Source organism: Dermacentor silvarum, chromosome 8 (genome assembly GCF_013339745.2).
Source record: "Dermacentor silvarum isolate Dsil-2018 chromosome 8, BIME_Dsil_1.4, whole genome shotgun sequence".
NCBI classification, from domain to species: domain Eukaryota; kingdom Metazoa; phylum Arthropoda; class Arachnida; order Ixodida; family Ixodidae; genus Dermacentor; species Dermacentor silvarum.
Window position 1 is genome coordinate 67,400,571 of NC_051161.1, and position 16,854 is coordinate 67,417,424.

General features: G+C 46.6%; 1 protein-coding gene across 1 annotated transcript in view; it reads right to left on the reverse strand.

The window, feature by feature from the left end:
• Window positions 1-16,854, reverse strand: part of LOC119461373 (trithorax group protein osa-like) — a 169,290-nt gene that overhangs the window by 12,604 nt on the left and 139,832 nt on the right. The window contains 12 exon segments of the mRNA XM_037722667.2: window positions 220-481; window positions 3,147-3,227; window positions 5,287-5,722; window positions 7,700-8,177; window positions 9,907-10,117; window positions 10,211-10,399; window positions 10,775-10,813; window positions 12,266-12,440; window positions 12,442-12,613; window positions 13,597-14,022; window positions 15,169-15,264; window positions 15,909-16,007. Of these exon segments, the coding sequence (XP_037578595.2) occupies window positions 220-481; window positions 3,147-3,227; window positions 5,287-5,722; window positions 7,700-8,177; window positions 9,907-10,117; window positions 10,211-10,399; window positions 10,775-10,813; window positions 12,266-12,440; window positions 12,442-12,613; window positions 13,597-14,022; window positions 15,169-15,264; window positions 15,909-16,007 (2,664 nt within the window).

Consider the following 16,854-nt stretch of genomic DNA (forward strand, 5'->3'; position numbering starts at 1 on the left):
TTTAGTGTTTTCTTCATACCTTTGATAAATCGAAATTCAGTTAATTTGGACATTTGTTTTCGGTTCCGTGAAATCGAAATTACCAAGGTTTTACTGTAATACTACTACTACTACTACGGCTGCTGCTACTAACGGCATGCTTTGCAGCACAGGTGGTGCAGTGGGACTCCTCACAAAATCGGTCTATTGGTTCTGGCCGCCCAGCCACGAGACACACACCTGGGTACTGCTGCGTGGCCGGTGGTTGTGCCTGCTGGGGTGGCACATAAGGCCCCGCGCCCATGTGCGGTGGTGGGGGCGGATAAGGCTCCTGGGGCTTCATGAAGTCCGGATGGCGCTTGGGGTACGGGGCATCTCGCTGCACGGAAGGCTGCTGTGGGTACGGCCCAGCTTTGCTTGCCGTAGGTGGTGGCTGCCCCCCTTGACCCTGCGGAGGCGTGACGCCCCCCGGGTACACTTGTTGCCCACCTCCAGGGTACATCTGGTGGAGCAGATGCACAGCACACGTTAAAGCAAGACATGTTCCGACTGGTCTGCTAAGCTACCAACACTGAGCCACGTGTACTCGCAGTTACCCAGGCCAAGGTAGATTGGCAAATTGCACTTCCAAAATAGTGGCTGGCCACCTTTCCCAAGGATTCACGCTTCTAAAAGAGCAATTAAACCACCATTTCCAAAAGCAGAGGTTTGGAAAGCCAAAAAACATTTAAGTGTTCAAGTGGAAACATAAAGGTGACGCCATTCCTATTTGTGACATTCCATTTTTCTCTGTCTCAAATGCACTTCAGCCTTGTCTTAATTGTTACAATTAACAAGCCCTGGGACAATGACAATACCCATTGGGTCATGGGGAACCGTGTGGCAATACTAAAGTGGCATTGCCACCAATCTTTCCTTTTTTTTATTTCTCCACAACAATTTCTGCGAAAATTCACATCATGGAGGAATTGCATGAGAGAAACAATAGCCGTACATCTAATTGCAGCAGAACGCTACAAAGGAACGTAATTCCGTGTCCTCAAAAGGCAGGCTTCACAGTTTAAAAAAAAAAATTGTTCTAGTACAGCAGCTGAACCTAAAAATGCAGCCATTCCCACTTCATTTTTCAGATGAGTGTATTATATATATATATATATATATATATATTTAACTGCTTATTGAGCCCACCCAAATGAGTCATCTTGTAGAACAGTCGACTTCGGTTAATTCGACCCTGAAGGAACCGACAAAATTGGTTCAATTATCTGGCAGGTCAAATTATACAACAGGCAGAAAAACACCAAAACAACACCGATTTATTTGGCAGTATTTGCCCAGATTCTAACAAGTCCCCGAATCGAATGCGCACCCCTTTTTATGGGTTCAAAGAAGAAAATTAACGTAAAAATGACATTAGAGCACCTAAACAAAGCAGAAAGGGAACGTGTACCAATTTTTTTAGCAAGAGAAACATAGCATGCCGCCGCTCTTGGCAAAAAGAACACCAAAACCATCTAACAAAACCAAAGAATGGAAGATCACTCTCAGACTGAACTTTATCGCTGTCTATGAAGAACCATAACATGCCATCCTCAGTACGGTCTATAGAGTGTTTCGTATTCTGCATTTATCAAGCAGCTCCCCGCAACAATTGCAAATGGGATGGTGGCCCACGCCTAAACTTTGCTAGTTCATCCTGCAATGCATGCAATTGGCCAGAAAGCCAGAACATGTGAGGCGATCTGTTGCTGCTAGCCTAAATGAAACAGCCAACAAATATAGCAGAGCAGACTTTGTGCAGCATTTGTGATGAAAATTATCAGCTGCTTTCATCAATTTTTAACACACTGCCTCTCGCTGCACACATGGCACAGTATAAAGCCGCTTCTACCATTTTTACTTACAACCACGCTTGCCATGATTCAACCGAGCAAAAAAAAAAAGAAAACGTGGAACAAGGACGCATAGGAAATCCAATAGTTCAATCCACCAATCTCAATTTTTCTACTTCATGCCCCTTATGATGGGTAAGCACGCACACACATGCAGCTGACACACAAGGCACACATATACATACACAGCATCAAAACGGTCCGGCTGGGTGCCAAGGCCGTTGAACAACTCTAGCTACCCGCCACTCAAACATGCAGCATGCCAAAGGGTGGGCCAAAGGTTGTATTCTGCACGGATTATTTTCATTTTTCATTCTTTCTTTGACCTTTGTCACTGGCTTTACATAGCTGCGCCCACGCAATCGTCGGTGTCAGCGACTAGGCATGGAGTATCATAAAATAAATCAATAGAGTTGGAGGAAAAGAATCCTTGCAACATGCAACTCTGAGGCCTCATCATTGGCTCATGATGAGCAGGACGTGCCCTAGCTTTGCTCAAGCACATTTGCACCACACTTGCACAGACAAGCATGCTGCCTGGAAGGGTGGAGACACCAAAACTGCTGCTGCGTTGTCACTCGTTCGAAAAGGGCACAACGCAGAAATTCCGTAAGTAGGCTTCCCCAGACACCCAACTTGCCTTAACCAAGGTCGCAGAGCTCCTACCAATAAGGGCCCATTCCCACTGGCAACTTGCAGAGGTCACGTAACAAAGCTGGTCACAAATGGTCAATGAGGTCGAAAAAGGAAAGTTTTGGGTTAGTCCGCTCATTGCTCAATTTTTCAGTTCGACTGCAGCTGCAAAGCTTCTGAAAAAATGAGATGTACAGGAACAGGACGTCTGTGTGGCTGGCACTTCTTTTAAGTGATGATAACAGTACGAGCAAACGAGACATTTGGTGTGGCAAATGGCAAATAGTGCTTGCCGGTGTGAACGTCAGCTGCCACGAGATGCTCTTTGGTCGCCAGTTGTCGTTGGTTGCGCAACCTCCGTTTATCGCCAGTGTGAATGAGCCCCAACTCTGTGGAAGCTGAGCTACATGTTCCGAATCTCGGATGGCACGAGGAATGGAGGGTGGCATTCTCACACCCTATGTACAGTTCTAGACCGAAGTTAGCCACCTACGTTGGGTCAGACAAGATGTGCGGCGAAGCATACTTGCGGATTTTTGCGTTTTATCTTTAAAAGAAAAGGAAGTGACAGTCACAATTTCAGTGTCTCTGCGACCCCTTGAACCAGTTCACCCTCATCAACAGCAGTGGCAGGCTACCTACTTGTGGAGGAGGAGGATGAGGGGGTGCAGGAGGAACCTTGGGTATTGATCTTGGGGGTAAAGGGGTTGGACCTCGAGCCATCTAAGCGGTAGGGGTGGGGGTGAGGGGGAAGGGGGGGAACCACACCGATAAGGGTAAACGCACTACAGCACAGAGGAAAAGACAACAAATACAACAACAACAAAGCACACACATTTACACGGATGGGGAGGTGTGGCTAGGACACAAAGGACGCTGCACTCGCAAAGCTGCAGGCTGGCAAAAGGCCCAGAAAGCTTGGATGGTGGGTGAGCACCTGCAATCACGGCCCCCAGCTGATGGTTTTCAGAGCTAATAGGTTTATTTGGCATTTTCAGAAATTTTTGTGGTTGGTCGGTGGTGGATGGTTAGACTAGGCAAGAAAAACGTTAGTTGTCTCATTCACTTTCTTGCTCGCTCACTGTGTCATTCGTCCACTCACTCTCCCTTCTCGCTAGCTTGCTCATTCGTTCAAGCTATTCACTAACATTGGCAACCATTGTTGATAGTTTCTAAACAACTTTTTTCACTCTTTCCATGTTGGTCTGATGGCAAAGTCAACTTGTCAATTTGCTTTTTGTTATTCGTGGAAGAGGGTGCAAAGCTTTGCTCCAAATTCTACACTGATGTGTTTTCAATACACGACTGTAGTGCTAACAGTAGAAGAGGATACAGTGGAAGTGCCATCTCAGCCACAATATTACATTTTATCAATAAAATTTTAAGAAATCACTGTTGCTATCAGTAACAAAGACATGTTTCCGAAAGTCATCAATAAATCCTTTCGGTAAAGGTACGGGACAGCAAACACAAGGTTTCTGTGCATGCAGCTCTGAAATGACTTAACACCGAAAGCAACAGAGTGCACATGGTAAGCAAGAAAACTGCTAGCAAGACAGTCGCACACAATACGGACAAAAGCCAATGATGCATATGATGGCGTGAGAAAAAAAAGAAAACAAACGGTGCCCCTGCAACATTATTACAAGGCAAGAAAGTTTACAGGGAGAAGAGAGTTTTTGAACACATCTCAGAAAGAGGCTTCTATATAGTTTCTCTGTTTTCGGAATAGAGTTTCAGTGGTGATGGGAACTCGCTTGTGTAACCTAAAGTGTCACCTGGCTTAGGCACAACACTAGAGAGCTGGACTGTAATCTCCAAAATTTGCTCTTTTTCATCCTCCCTCAATCCTGCGGTCATGATGAGGCTAATGCATAATTAAAGAGGCATTTTAGCTCAGTTTTTTGTGTCGGTTGGTGAAACAGCCTGTAAAATCCATTACAAAGCTGACACCACGCGGTGCTAAGGACCTTATAAGCTGTGATATACAGTAAAAGCTCATTAACGCACACAATTTGATGATTCTTCACTGTTGCGTTTCCCCAGCTGCGATGTCACATTTTTGTGGTCATGACCAAAAGCCCAGCAACTCCTAAGTATTATGTTCCCATTTGATACGTTGCCATTCTGTAATATTGCTGCATCTTACGTTGCACTTGAATGTGGCGGTCAAGTAAATTTAGCGGTGCAGAGGCGAATTCGCTATCGCATGTTGCTATGAAGACGATAAATGTACGCTCACAGTTAAGCCTGTCAAGGCCCGCCCATGGCACTGCCCCGAAATGCCAGAATACGCTATCGTCATTCCTGATAAGCATGTGGCGGCACAATTGTGTTTTTTCCCAGTTTTCTAAAGTCAGCTTTGCCTCAAAACAGCCATGTTATGCAGTGAAACATATAAAAAGTGACAAGGGGCTACTGTCGTAGAACACAGTATGTGTCCTTTAATTATACATGTGCGTACACACAGTCTCCAGTCACAGTACAAGTGCCGAGACGTCTAATAATTGTACTGGCAGCCACTCGGAGCTATTTCTGATGTTGCTGTGGAAATTTGGGGCCTTCTTTACTCTTACGGTTCCTTTCCGCAGTCCCTTGAAAAACGTATCAACATGGTAATACTGTATTGTGGTTGCGAACAGTCATTCACCCAAATCAGCTCATCGTGTACCAATCAAATCTGACAGGCCTTGAAGCACGTGGCACCAAATGTGCCAGGTAAATGAGAGAAGCAAGAGCGGCATTCCAACCAAAGCCAAGCAGGCAAAAGAAGGGTCCTCACCTGGTAGGCCTGTTCTGGGGGAACCCTGGTTGGAGGGTAGGGCTCCGGGGTGCTCCCCTGGGGAGGTGGTGGCGGGGCAACCCCCTGGGTCGGTGGTGTGGAGTAAGGTGATGCCTGGCCCGGCGTGGTTGGGGGGCCTGGTGGGTAGGGCCTGCTCTGGTAGCTGCCTGCTGCTGCCGCTGCTGCTACTGCCTGTGATGGGGGTGTGGGCCCTGTTGCGGCCGCGGAGGAGCCATACTGGTACAGGGGCTCCGCGGCACTCGGGGGTCCCGTGCCCATCTGGGATGACGGGGGTGGCTGGGGTCGCGGGGGCGCTGCCGTCGCACCCGGTTGGGACGATGGCGGGGCACCCCCAGACGCCCCCTGTTGTTGCTGCTGCGGCTGCTGCTGTGGCTGTTGCTGCTGCTGTTGCTGTGCTTGCTGTTGCTGCTCGTACCTGGAAGGTCAATTGATTGACTTGTTACCCACTCAGACAATATCAAAAGGGGACAAAGAAAGCTTCGAGGATCAGTGCCCTTTCTCTTCTACAACCGAGGGAGATGAAGAAAAGAACCACCCCGATCACAAACAACGAAGCAAGAAGACGCAACGCAGAGTGCTGACTGTTCAGACATTGGACTGGTAGCTACAGTGTAAGCACAAGTGTCAGTGACTGTTTCATCCAACATCACTCACCTCTTTGTTGGCAATTTGTGCATGCCCCAAGAATCTTGGTATGCACTATTCACTCTCTGCAGACTACAGGCCACAATGATTTTGACACTCTAAGTCATATGATGGGCCAAATCACTGATTCGATCGGCAGACATACAGAAGGGCGCTACCTATTCGCAGAGCAATTCGACGGTGCAGATGCAGTGGTGTGTCATGGGGCAAATAAAACGACCTCCTCAAGAGGCAATGCTGTCATCAATGCTTGAGCCAAATATATTGCACCAGCCCATAACAGCAGGGAGGTCCCTATTTCAAGAGACTGCTTGGCCTTCCCCTGCAGCATTTTGAAATATCTGCTACACTTACTGCTTATTATGACGGCCCATAGAACATATGACTACTGGCCAGGATTCATGATTCAACGCTACAAACACAATCAGTACTCCTGGCAAAAGCAAGAATTTCCTCAGAAATAGTGCTACTATTCAAAATGTCTTCTATATAGGGGAGTGCGAATACTCAATAGTGGATTTCGAATTGAATATCGAATTGAATATCAGAAAATTTAACACAAACCTTCATGCTTCCAAATTTTGTGCAAAAAACACTGCTGTGCATGCTCAGGAGGTTAATCAGATTACTTAACACGAATCTTGCTAGCAATGATTAACTTAGGTACCCATGAATCGAGATGTATAGTATGCTCTACTCTTATTAAAGGGAGCACTAAGTTAGTATGCCAGCACCCATAACAACTCAGTTCGTATATCAAGGTCTAGAAAATATATTTTTATCGATAGAATCTTTGTTGCACAATTTTTTAAATAATGTTTACTATTGCTACTACAAATAGAATTAACTGCTTTGTTCCCTCTGAAGCTGAAGAAATAGCACAGTTGTCGTAAATACCTATGGGGTTTTCAGTTTAATAGTGGGCCATACTATTCTCAATGGCAATGTTCTATTGCCTAGAAAGTACTGCTTTCCGGTTTTATTTCAGAAAACAGTGGGGTTTTTCCAGAGGGCATCTCCATCTTTATGGCAGGTGATTTTGTGGGTTATCGTCGGCTCGTTATAAGGTCAATCTGCACGACAGACACGCACAAAAAAAAAAAAAGTGGAGAATGTGCATCATGTCACTTGGCGCCACTCTCCGCTGTCATTGGCACCACAGTTCTCAAATCGGTAGACCCACAGCATGTTCATACACAGGTTTCTTCAGGAGGTGTAAATGCTCACTGTATAGGCAGTACAGGTTGGCTTCCTAAGCGACGTAGCCCGTTCCACTATACAAATTCTCTCATGTTTTATGCCCTTTTTCTTATCCTTTTGCTTCAATTTCATGTCTGATTGCACACAGTTGATGTTGCGAAATATTCGAAACTATCGAAATAGATTTGTATTTGCAAATAGCAAATATCGATTTGAAGACAAAATTTAATTTGATTTGTTATTCCAACGTTTTGAATATTTCCACACCTCTATGCTAAATAGCTCTCAATTTCTTCAAGCAGTGCACTGTACTAGCAGCTAATTACGGGTAACAACTCATAGAACGCATTGTATATCGGGTACACACTGGTAACTTTGGGCACCTTAGCGGCGACACTTTTCATTGCTCAGATGGCGCCGTACCTGCCCTGCCAAACTCAGCAGCCAAACCCTAATGGCACTGCTGGGACATTTCCTTTCTCCAGTGAATACTTCAGAGCAGGAACGTCCAAATGCAAGACCACAAGAGCAACGAGGCCTGCCGCACCTTTCCCTGTCGTAGTGGCTTCCCTGGTACTGGGGTGGGTAGGGTGGTGCCCCTGACTGCGGCCGCATGGGATAGCCGCTGCTGCTGTAGGGGTCCCTGCCATTGTAGCCCCCCTCATGGGGGTAGCCCTCAGGGGCAGCAGGCCCATACTGATCACCACCAGGCCCTGCATAGCCGCAGGAGCCCCCACTCAGGCTGGCCTGACTGGCTGCCGCGTAGGGGGGCGCCTGAGGGTAGCCATGTGGAGGAGGGTACCCCTCCCCAGGGTAGGGCCCTTCCTCGGAAGGAGGGTAGCCGTCCGGCTCACAGCCACCACCCACATGGTTTGAAGGTGGGTAGCCAGGCGGACACGGGTACTCAGAAGCCCCCATCATGCTGGGGGGACCACTTGGGGGATAGGGTGCCCCTGGGTGGTAGCCTCCACTGCTCGGGTAGCTCTCCATCGTCTGGGCGGGTGGCCCATAATCTTGACTCGCACCTACAACACCGGAAGAAAAAGAGGTGCTCACACAGCATCTTCCACACATGCCCCCTACCACAACACAACAGTTTACAACACAGATGCGTGTCACACAAGTGAAGAATGGCTCAAAAGCCGACAGTAAAGTTCAGAGTTCAATCAAGTTCTAAAGTTCAGTAATGTGTTGCCAAAATGATGTGGCTTCTGTTCTAAGCCTGCTGTGTATTTGAAAGTAGTGTCAGATTTATTCGAACATATGAGTCGGAATTCAATACATGTACACAGCCTCGTCTGATGGATGCCATTGCCCAATTGGCATTTTAACGTGATAGCTTTAAGGGCCCGTGTCGCAGAAAATCCGGCGCCAGCGTAAGCATCGGCCTCGGCGTTAAGCATCGGCGTCTGGCGGAAATAATCTTGCCGAACCACCCCGACCACACAGGCCATCTGCGTGGCGCAAGGCGTTAGTAAACAAAAATTGAATTTCTCAAAGTAAAATCCGTCAGAAAAATCGTAAAGTGTGACTTAAGATTCATTTATAATGAATCTCATTATAAATATTTGGGCGCCTATTTTTCCGACAATTTTAAGTGGATTAAACACACAGATATGACCGTGACAAAGGCAGGTAGAATGCTATACTTTATACGCAGAAATTTTAGGCAAGCCTCACAGACCGTGAAACAAACCCTCTATCTCATGTATGTAAGATCTATTCTGGATTATGCTTAGACTGGAAAAAAATTCAAAATCAAGCAGCCAGATTTGTTAGCAACTATAATTCTTTTCACAGAAATAAAACAAACCTTGGGATGGGAGCCACTAATGGTGAAGAGGCAGAAACTGCGGCTTAAATTTCTTCATAGTATTTATTACAATAGGAATGACATTAACCCCCTTGATTATCTCTTCGCACCAACATACGTCTCAAATCGACGAGATAATTCACAGAAAATATTAGAATACTCCTACAAAACCCACTCTTTTGGCAGTACCTACTTCGTAAAAAGAATACAGGAATGGAACCGACTCCCGGATGATATCGTTAATGAAACTGATAATGAAATCTTTTTTTCTACCCTGTAACAACGCCCACAATACCACTGCCAATAGGACTGGTTTGTTGTACCGAAGCGTTTGGGTGTTTAAATGTATGGCTGTGTCACTGTTTATGATTTGTGTAATTCACTGTTATTCGAGTGTTTTTTTTTTTTTTCTTAAAATTATCTTGTGTATTGTTGTATTTGTCGTAACTATCATATCGATTGCTAACTGCGTTATGTTATTAGCCTTGTGTACCTCCCCTACGCAATGCCGTACGGCGATGTAGGTGAAGTGTAAAAAAAAGAACGAAAAAAAGAAAATAACCACAACCTACAGACGTGATAGCGTCGGATTGTAATTTGAAGACACGAGAAAAAAGCCTGATAAGCAGACAGGGATCTTTTAATGCTATCGCGTTCCACTATTAAAGGCGAAGCTTAAGCGTCCTCCAATTCTGATGCTGTTTCGCTGTTCTAGGCAACATTGAGGGGAATGTTGAAAACCGAGCCTTTCTAAATTTTGATCGGGCCCCGTGTCGCAGAAAATATGGTGTCGGCGTCCAATAACGCGCTACATATTGCGTTCCACTCTTAACGGCGAAGCTTAAGCGTACTCCAAGTTTTTTTAACTAAGAAGCGCAGCAGGACAAACGTGTATACAGCCCACAAGCCCATGCACCAAGCAACGAGGGAAGAAGACGCACCCGAAGGCGACATGGTTCCCTTGGCCTTCTTTCGGGAGGCCGACTCCAGCTGGCTGATGATGGGCTGAGGGTCGATGCCCCCTCGGTCAAACTTGCACTCAAACGGCAGCAGATGCTTGATGTACTGCTTGCGCAGGGTGTACGCAGCACTAGAGGAGGCCCCGATGCCCAGCACACCAGCCACATCCTTCCAATGCTTTGCCTTCGTTACCTGCAACACAAGGGGCGAGGGGGAAACAGCACGCTCAGCACTGCTTGCCAGCCACAGCAGGGAGTATCACGACAGGGTAGGGGAGACACTCACTTCCACGAAGCCACCTCGATCCTTGACGATGAGGTAGAGGCGAAACAAGTCCAGGGGCTGTTTGCTGATGGTTGGGCACTGGGTGATGGGAGTACCACGCTCGTCATTGTACACTATCAGCTTGTCCAGGAAGGCCCTTCGCTCGGGGTCTTCGGACATGTCGTACAGTTTCAGGAGGCCATCTGGCCGCTGCACACACCGGGAGAGACGGTTTGTCAGGCACATTCGGCCAGAAATGGCAGCACGAGCCGAACAGCTGTGCCCCTGTGCCCACACTGCCTTCGCGTAGCAATGGCTGTCCAATAGAAACAAGAAGTGACACACCCAGTGCATGCACTGTTGGGACACACGAAGAAAGAAGTGCAAAATCATTTTTCCCGCTTGTACCAGTTCAAGTTCTAAAAAAAAACACAGAAAGTTTAAGGTAAGAAGCCGATAGTAAGAAGCCGATAGTAAGAAGCAATCTTCAGGTTAACTTTATTCAACAAAATCATGGGTGTAATGCTTAAATACACTTCAGCATACCCTAAACCAAAAATGATTCAAAAACAACCACCCACGTACCTTTATCATATGATGCTCGTATACTTGGCTATTCACAACCTATGAAAGAAAGAGGAAGCCCATTTAGAACACTCACCTAATGCACAGAAAATGTATTTTAGAGATGCATAACTCAGTCCATCTGTCTTCGAACCATAACACCCTAAAAATGTGAACTGTCTGCTACTGCTACTTCACCTAAACCTAACATGCATCGTTACTGCCTGCAGATTACAATCATACAAAATGGCAACACCTCTTTCTTAGCTCGAGCAACGACGCACTGTATTTACCCGAATCTATTGCGGAAATTTTTTCCAAGAATATGTGTCTGAAATTCGCCTGCATGTATGTCACAATCTGATACGAAAAAAAAAAAAAAAACAGCTTACTGTGAGACGCAGCGCCATCGCCATCATGAGATGGCAATGACACTGAGGTGGCGTTAGAATCAGGCAAATACGGCACTGTCAGAGCCAACGTCATCACCACTGTCACCACAAGATGGCAGCAGAACATGTTTCTGTGTACATAGTAGGCTGATGATGACGACACATTCCTTTCGTTACAAAACTCATTCAAAAGAAAGGCGAGTGCTTAACAGCAGCAGAACGGCATCATAGACTTGCATGTGTTACTAGATGAACTGGTGAAGTGGATAGTTGATGTAGGCCGCTTTCCCTCCCATTCAATATAAAATGTAATGAACGGTACAGAAGACCCGTTGTGGTTTACCAATGGAAAAGGACTGTGTAAGAGTGGCAGTGATGGGCATTAACTGCCAATAAATTTCCATTCTGTGAAGGGTAACTTCTGCAGAGTTTTTTTTTTTTTTTCAGTTGTAACAATTCAGAGGTACACTACTTTGTTTAAAATCGGGTGTGTGTTAGAGTTGCATGTGCATTATATATGGCGGAATGTTTGAATTGGGTAGATGTGGCAAGTAAGACTCCACCCTATTAACTGTGTTGCCACTTAACACCCTTTACAGACTGAACAAACCTCAAGCTCTTAGCAATGTACAATTTGCACTTGCCACCAAGCATTTGTGTAGACGTATTCAAAAAGCAGTTTATATCGCTCACACATCGTCTAAAAACCTAACCAAAGGTCTAGAGCCCAAGTAGAACAAAAAATATTGCTCCTCCACAAGAGAAAGGGCATGAAAATTATTAAGAAATCATGAAAAAAATGTTCCAAAGCATCCTTATTGGGACAAAGCTTTTAAAATATTATGGGAATGAACGGCCTTGTAATCCTATAGAAATGACGTCTTGGAAGTGCAAAAATGAGAAAACTAAAAATACGATTTTTCGGCCAATTTTAGGCCTTCAAGTGCAGCTTCCACCCTTAAGGACGAACTTAGCAGTACATAGTTACGTCCTTAAACAATGACTCCAAGGCCTCCTGACACGCTACGATACAATGCACAGATAGCCACAACAACCGAATAAGCAACCTTCCCGTGGCAAATACTGTGGTGGACGGGACACATCTGGGATGGCCACTCACAGGGCTGGCTGGTGTTCGTGGCCAGCTGGGGCTCGAGACGCTCTCGAACTCATCGTGGAAGGAGGACATAGAGGCACCACCAGGAGAGGGAAGGGTGTTGGGCGTAGGCGGGTGCGACATGGGCGGCTGCTTGCTACTGCCCCCCTTGTCGCCCGGCCCCAGGTGCTCCTCGGGAAGTGATGATGAGGCGGACGCATTGGATGCCTGGCTCCCCTCGTCCAGCACCGTAGGCTGGCGGTGCAAGTTGGGGTCGCCCCCCGCCGCCACCTACCCCATCCTGACCTGGACCTGTTACAGGAGGGCTGCCTCCAACACCTCCCTGCTGCGACAACAGTGAGGACGGCCCACCTGCACACCATCGAGGCAGAAGACAATTTTTGCAATCCTGATGGCCCAAAAGTGTGCAGTGCAGCTATCAAGCGCGTGCAAGGGTACACAGGCTGGCTCTGGTGCATTGCTGAAAGTTGGTATTTTTAGACCCCATACAAACAACAGAATCAACAGCAGCGAGCAAAAAAGTTTCTTTCAGCCACATCAATCGTGAAAGAAATCAAACATCTTTCCACTCATTTAGAACACACATCCAAACAAAAGAAACTACACTTAGGAAACCACACTGAGCACTGCTTTGATTTCCTATCTATTGTCATCAGGGGCTGTATTATCGACAGTGCATTCCATGTCCAGTGCAACAGTGCATTAGTTCTGGCCATTCTGTAACTCGCCTGATCCAATCCATGCATTTTTAAGAAGCCAAGAATACGGCCGTCATACGAATGTCAAGCTGAAGCTTTAGGTGAGCTACATACCCAAGACTCTGTGAAAAGCAACAAACTGAAAACAGCCATGACAAAGCAAAGCACTTGCAAAGGTTGCAACAAAGCCTAGAATGTTTGAATTGCAGGATGGAGCAAAAACCTCAGATAGCTAAACTATGATGGGCTCGAGTGTTGCTGTCAACAGTCTTGAGCAATGTAGCTGCTGCACCGCTAACTAGTATTCCACAGCCAAATTTTTGTCCACATGCAAGCGTACCTAGTAGGTTTGTAGATACACTATAAGTTGAGCTTCATAAGTTGATAGCATTTCTGCAGTAGCAGAAAGGCCGCTCTTGAGACAGCAGGCTTCGAAAGACACAAAAGGAAGGCGCAACAATGACAGGTCGTGATGCCACTCTTACATTTCTCCACTAGCTCGCATGGATGTCATGGCATCTACTTGCGTCTACTGAACAGAATTGTCGGTAAAAAACTACTATGTATTCTAAAGGAACCAAAGACTAAAGGCAGCATGTTTAACAACTGGCGGCCTATAAATGCAAAGCCACTCACTCATGGGTGCTGGTGGACATTGTGAGTAGCAGGCACCTGGTGGCATGGGACCTCCACCTGGAGGGGGAGGACCACCTTCCGAGGGAGAAGGGGAGGCCCCGTCCCCACCGGGGGGTGTCATGGGACTGCTGTAGCCGTACATCTTCTGCTGAAGGTGCTGGCGCAGGTACATGGGGCGTGTGGGCCCACCAGGCGCTTGCGGGGGCACCGCCCCCATCGAAGAGGCTGCACCCGCAGCCTTCGGGTACTGGGGTCCCGGTGGTGGAGGCATCAAGCTGTTAGCACCTCCGTAGCCGCCGTACTGCGAGTTGCCGTACGGGTAGCCACCCTGTGAGCCCATCCGCCCGGCTGGGTAGCCGCCGGGCCCCTGCGGGGGCCCGTAGCCTGGCATGGCACCCAAGCCACCTTGTTGCCTAGGGTAGTTGCCTGCAGAAGGGGAGAATAAAGCACATGCAGGCTTGGCTCACAAAGCATTGAAAGTGTAAGGAAACACAAACACAGGAAAGAAGGGACAAGACAAGGCAAGACACTGCCACAATGCACTTGCTTATCTGATCATGAAAGGCTAGTTGGTACCCGCTCAAAGTAATAGAACCTATGCTAAACTCAAACAAGATGGACTATGCACGAGTACCACCACATTGCAGAGATTACAGGTAATCGGCCCCACGAATATATCATGCTGTACAGGGTGCGTCTGGAAAGCCACCAGGAGACAATTTAAACTTACTAACATACAAACACTTCATACCTTCAAAATATGCTTCACGGGTGTCAATACACCACTGCCAGCGTTTCTGTCAATATTGTTACACATGGCGCGGCGACGGAAACATCCTTTAGAGCGTGCATTACGGCTGCTTCAACTTAGTTTACAGTCTCAAAATGCTGTCCTTTCGAGCCACGTTAGATTGCAGGAGATCCGTATGCGTCAGTATTGCCACACTGTGCTCGGCCAAAAACTCCCTCACTTTCAGCGTTGTGCAACTCGCACATTTTCGTGGTGGAGGATCCAGGTAGTGGTGATCTCACTGCAGAAATGGAGAGCCTGCTTTCTCAAACGAATGAGTACTGCCATGTAAAATAGCGTCAACAGTTCACCCGGTTGTAGGAAATTCCGTGGCTCTATGGTTAGCTGCATTTCAAGCTCCGACTAAGATAAAACAAAATAATTGGTTTAGCAATCAATTGTTTCTCTCTAATACCTCATCAAAACCTGTCATGATATGCACATGTGTAGATTAAATGCACTCTACCCATTTTGCCTGCTGGCGCCGCCATACAGCTGTTTTGCTTGGTGGGGAAAACAAAGGCTTATTACTTCACGGACACACCCTGCATGTTATGTTTTGTTCTACACATCTGTATGTCTATCCATTTTTCTAAACTCATTGTTTTCATATTATTCCAGAAACCTAGAGTGGAAGACAAGAATATGTGTAGTTCGCAAACATATCACTTGACAATAAAGCAAATCAGGAGCTTGAACAGGGGTTGAACAGCCAATTTCAAGAAATTCAGCAGACACCACTGCTACAGATGCTCTCAACAGGAAATGGAGCAACATCTTACTTTGAGGATAGTGGGGGCCGGGATAAGATGACGACATGATTCCTTGATGCATCTTGGCTGCATACATTGATGATGCCTGCATCTGTTGGTTGTACCCTGGGTGGAAACAGAGGAGTATCTTCAGATTTTGGGTCCTGTGATGTCTGTGCACATCTCTCTTTAGCTACGTGACGGCAGTGTTATGGTTCACTGTTGCAGTGGCAAACCCTAGCTTGCCAGCAATTAACGAAGAAGCCAACAAAATGACAGTACAGTAGGTAAAATCATGCAGCATCCAAGGCAATTCGCACTGATTACAAGTGCTGCTTCTACGAAACATATTTCCAGACAAACATGGCACCACAGGCATCACATACATGGTATGGCATCCCACATAAATTTTGCAGCAGCTATTCATAACCTCTCTTTCACTGCTTTCTGGCATGCCAAACTCCCAATAAGCTCATTCACTGTTTTTTAAGGTTTAGTTTACCAACTTGTCTATAACACACCATATTTGTAAGCTGGAAGTATTCTTTCATAACTATTTTAGTTCCATCAGCAAACTAGTAGCAATTACTCCCAATCTCTCTCTTTTTTTTTTTTGCATATATTCTGGTTTCCCAAGTTTCCACTTGCAGCAGGTGCAACCAATTCGTTATTGTAGAAGCATAATTAATACAGCTAGCTTAATGGTAATCTTTAGTGTATGCACCCTGGTAAAGCTAAACTGCCACAGAGCGCTGAGAGTCAACACGCACCTTGCTGAGGCAGCTGTGGTTGAGAAAGATGATTTGGCGCACTGCTCTCAGATTGACTTGATGAGGGTCGAGGAGGCACGGGAATGTTTGACTGTGAACCTGCACAGGCAATCATGCAAGCAACGCACAGTTCAGAAACAAAGAAGCATGGCTCTCTGGCCACACATCAGAAGTAATGCACAGCAGACCACCATGACGCACAATTTCTAAAGAAAGTGCCCCTACTGCAAGACAGAGACGGATAGAAGGCCGGTTCAAATTCCAAATGCAGCCATCATTACAGTACACCTGTACTGATGTTACAGTTAACCACTGTGAACCTTGCTACGACAGCACTGCAGCTGTGAATCAGTCGATTTAGATTATGTTTCAAATGCAAAGAACACTCACGTGACCTCATCGAATCCAGCCCGAAAACAGATAAATTACAACAGCCGTGAGCACGCCGACCACTGACACGGTGCTAAAACGCGGCAAGCGGCCGTCGAAACATAGCAAAAACAGAACGCGATAGCATTCAAAGATCCCCAAATGCTTGTAAGGCTTCCCAGCAACTGCATCTTTCTTTTTTCTCCACCTTCACCTCTGCGCACCGCTGCCGTTTTACACTGCCGACGAGGCAAGTGCCAACCGGATGGTGCTTTTGCGAGTAACCTACCCAGGCGCACTGCTGTTGGTATGGTAGAAATGCTGGAAAAGGGGATTGTGTTTGAGTTTCCACGTAACAGAATTATGTTTTCTCGAACATTCAAACTACAATTCGATGCTATCATTTCTGGAGGTTGTGCTTAAGTCATACTTTACAATTTTTGTGATGGATTTTAGTTTGAGAAATTCAATTAGTTCGATAACGCCTCTGTGCCACGTGGAGGGCCTGCGTGGTCGGGGTGGTTCGGCATGATTTTCCCAGTCGTGGACGCCGACGCCACACGCCGACGCCGGATTT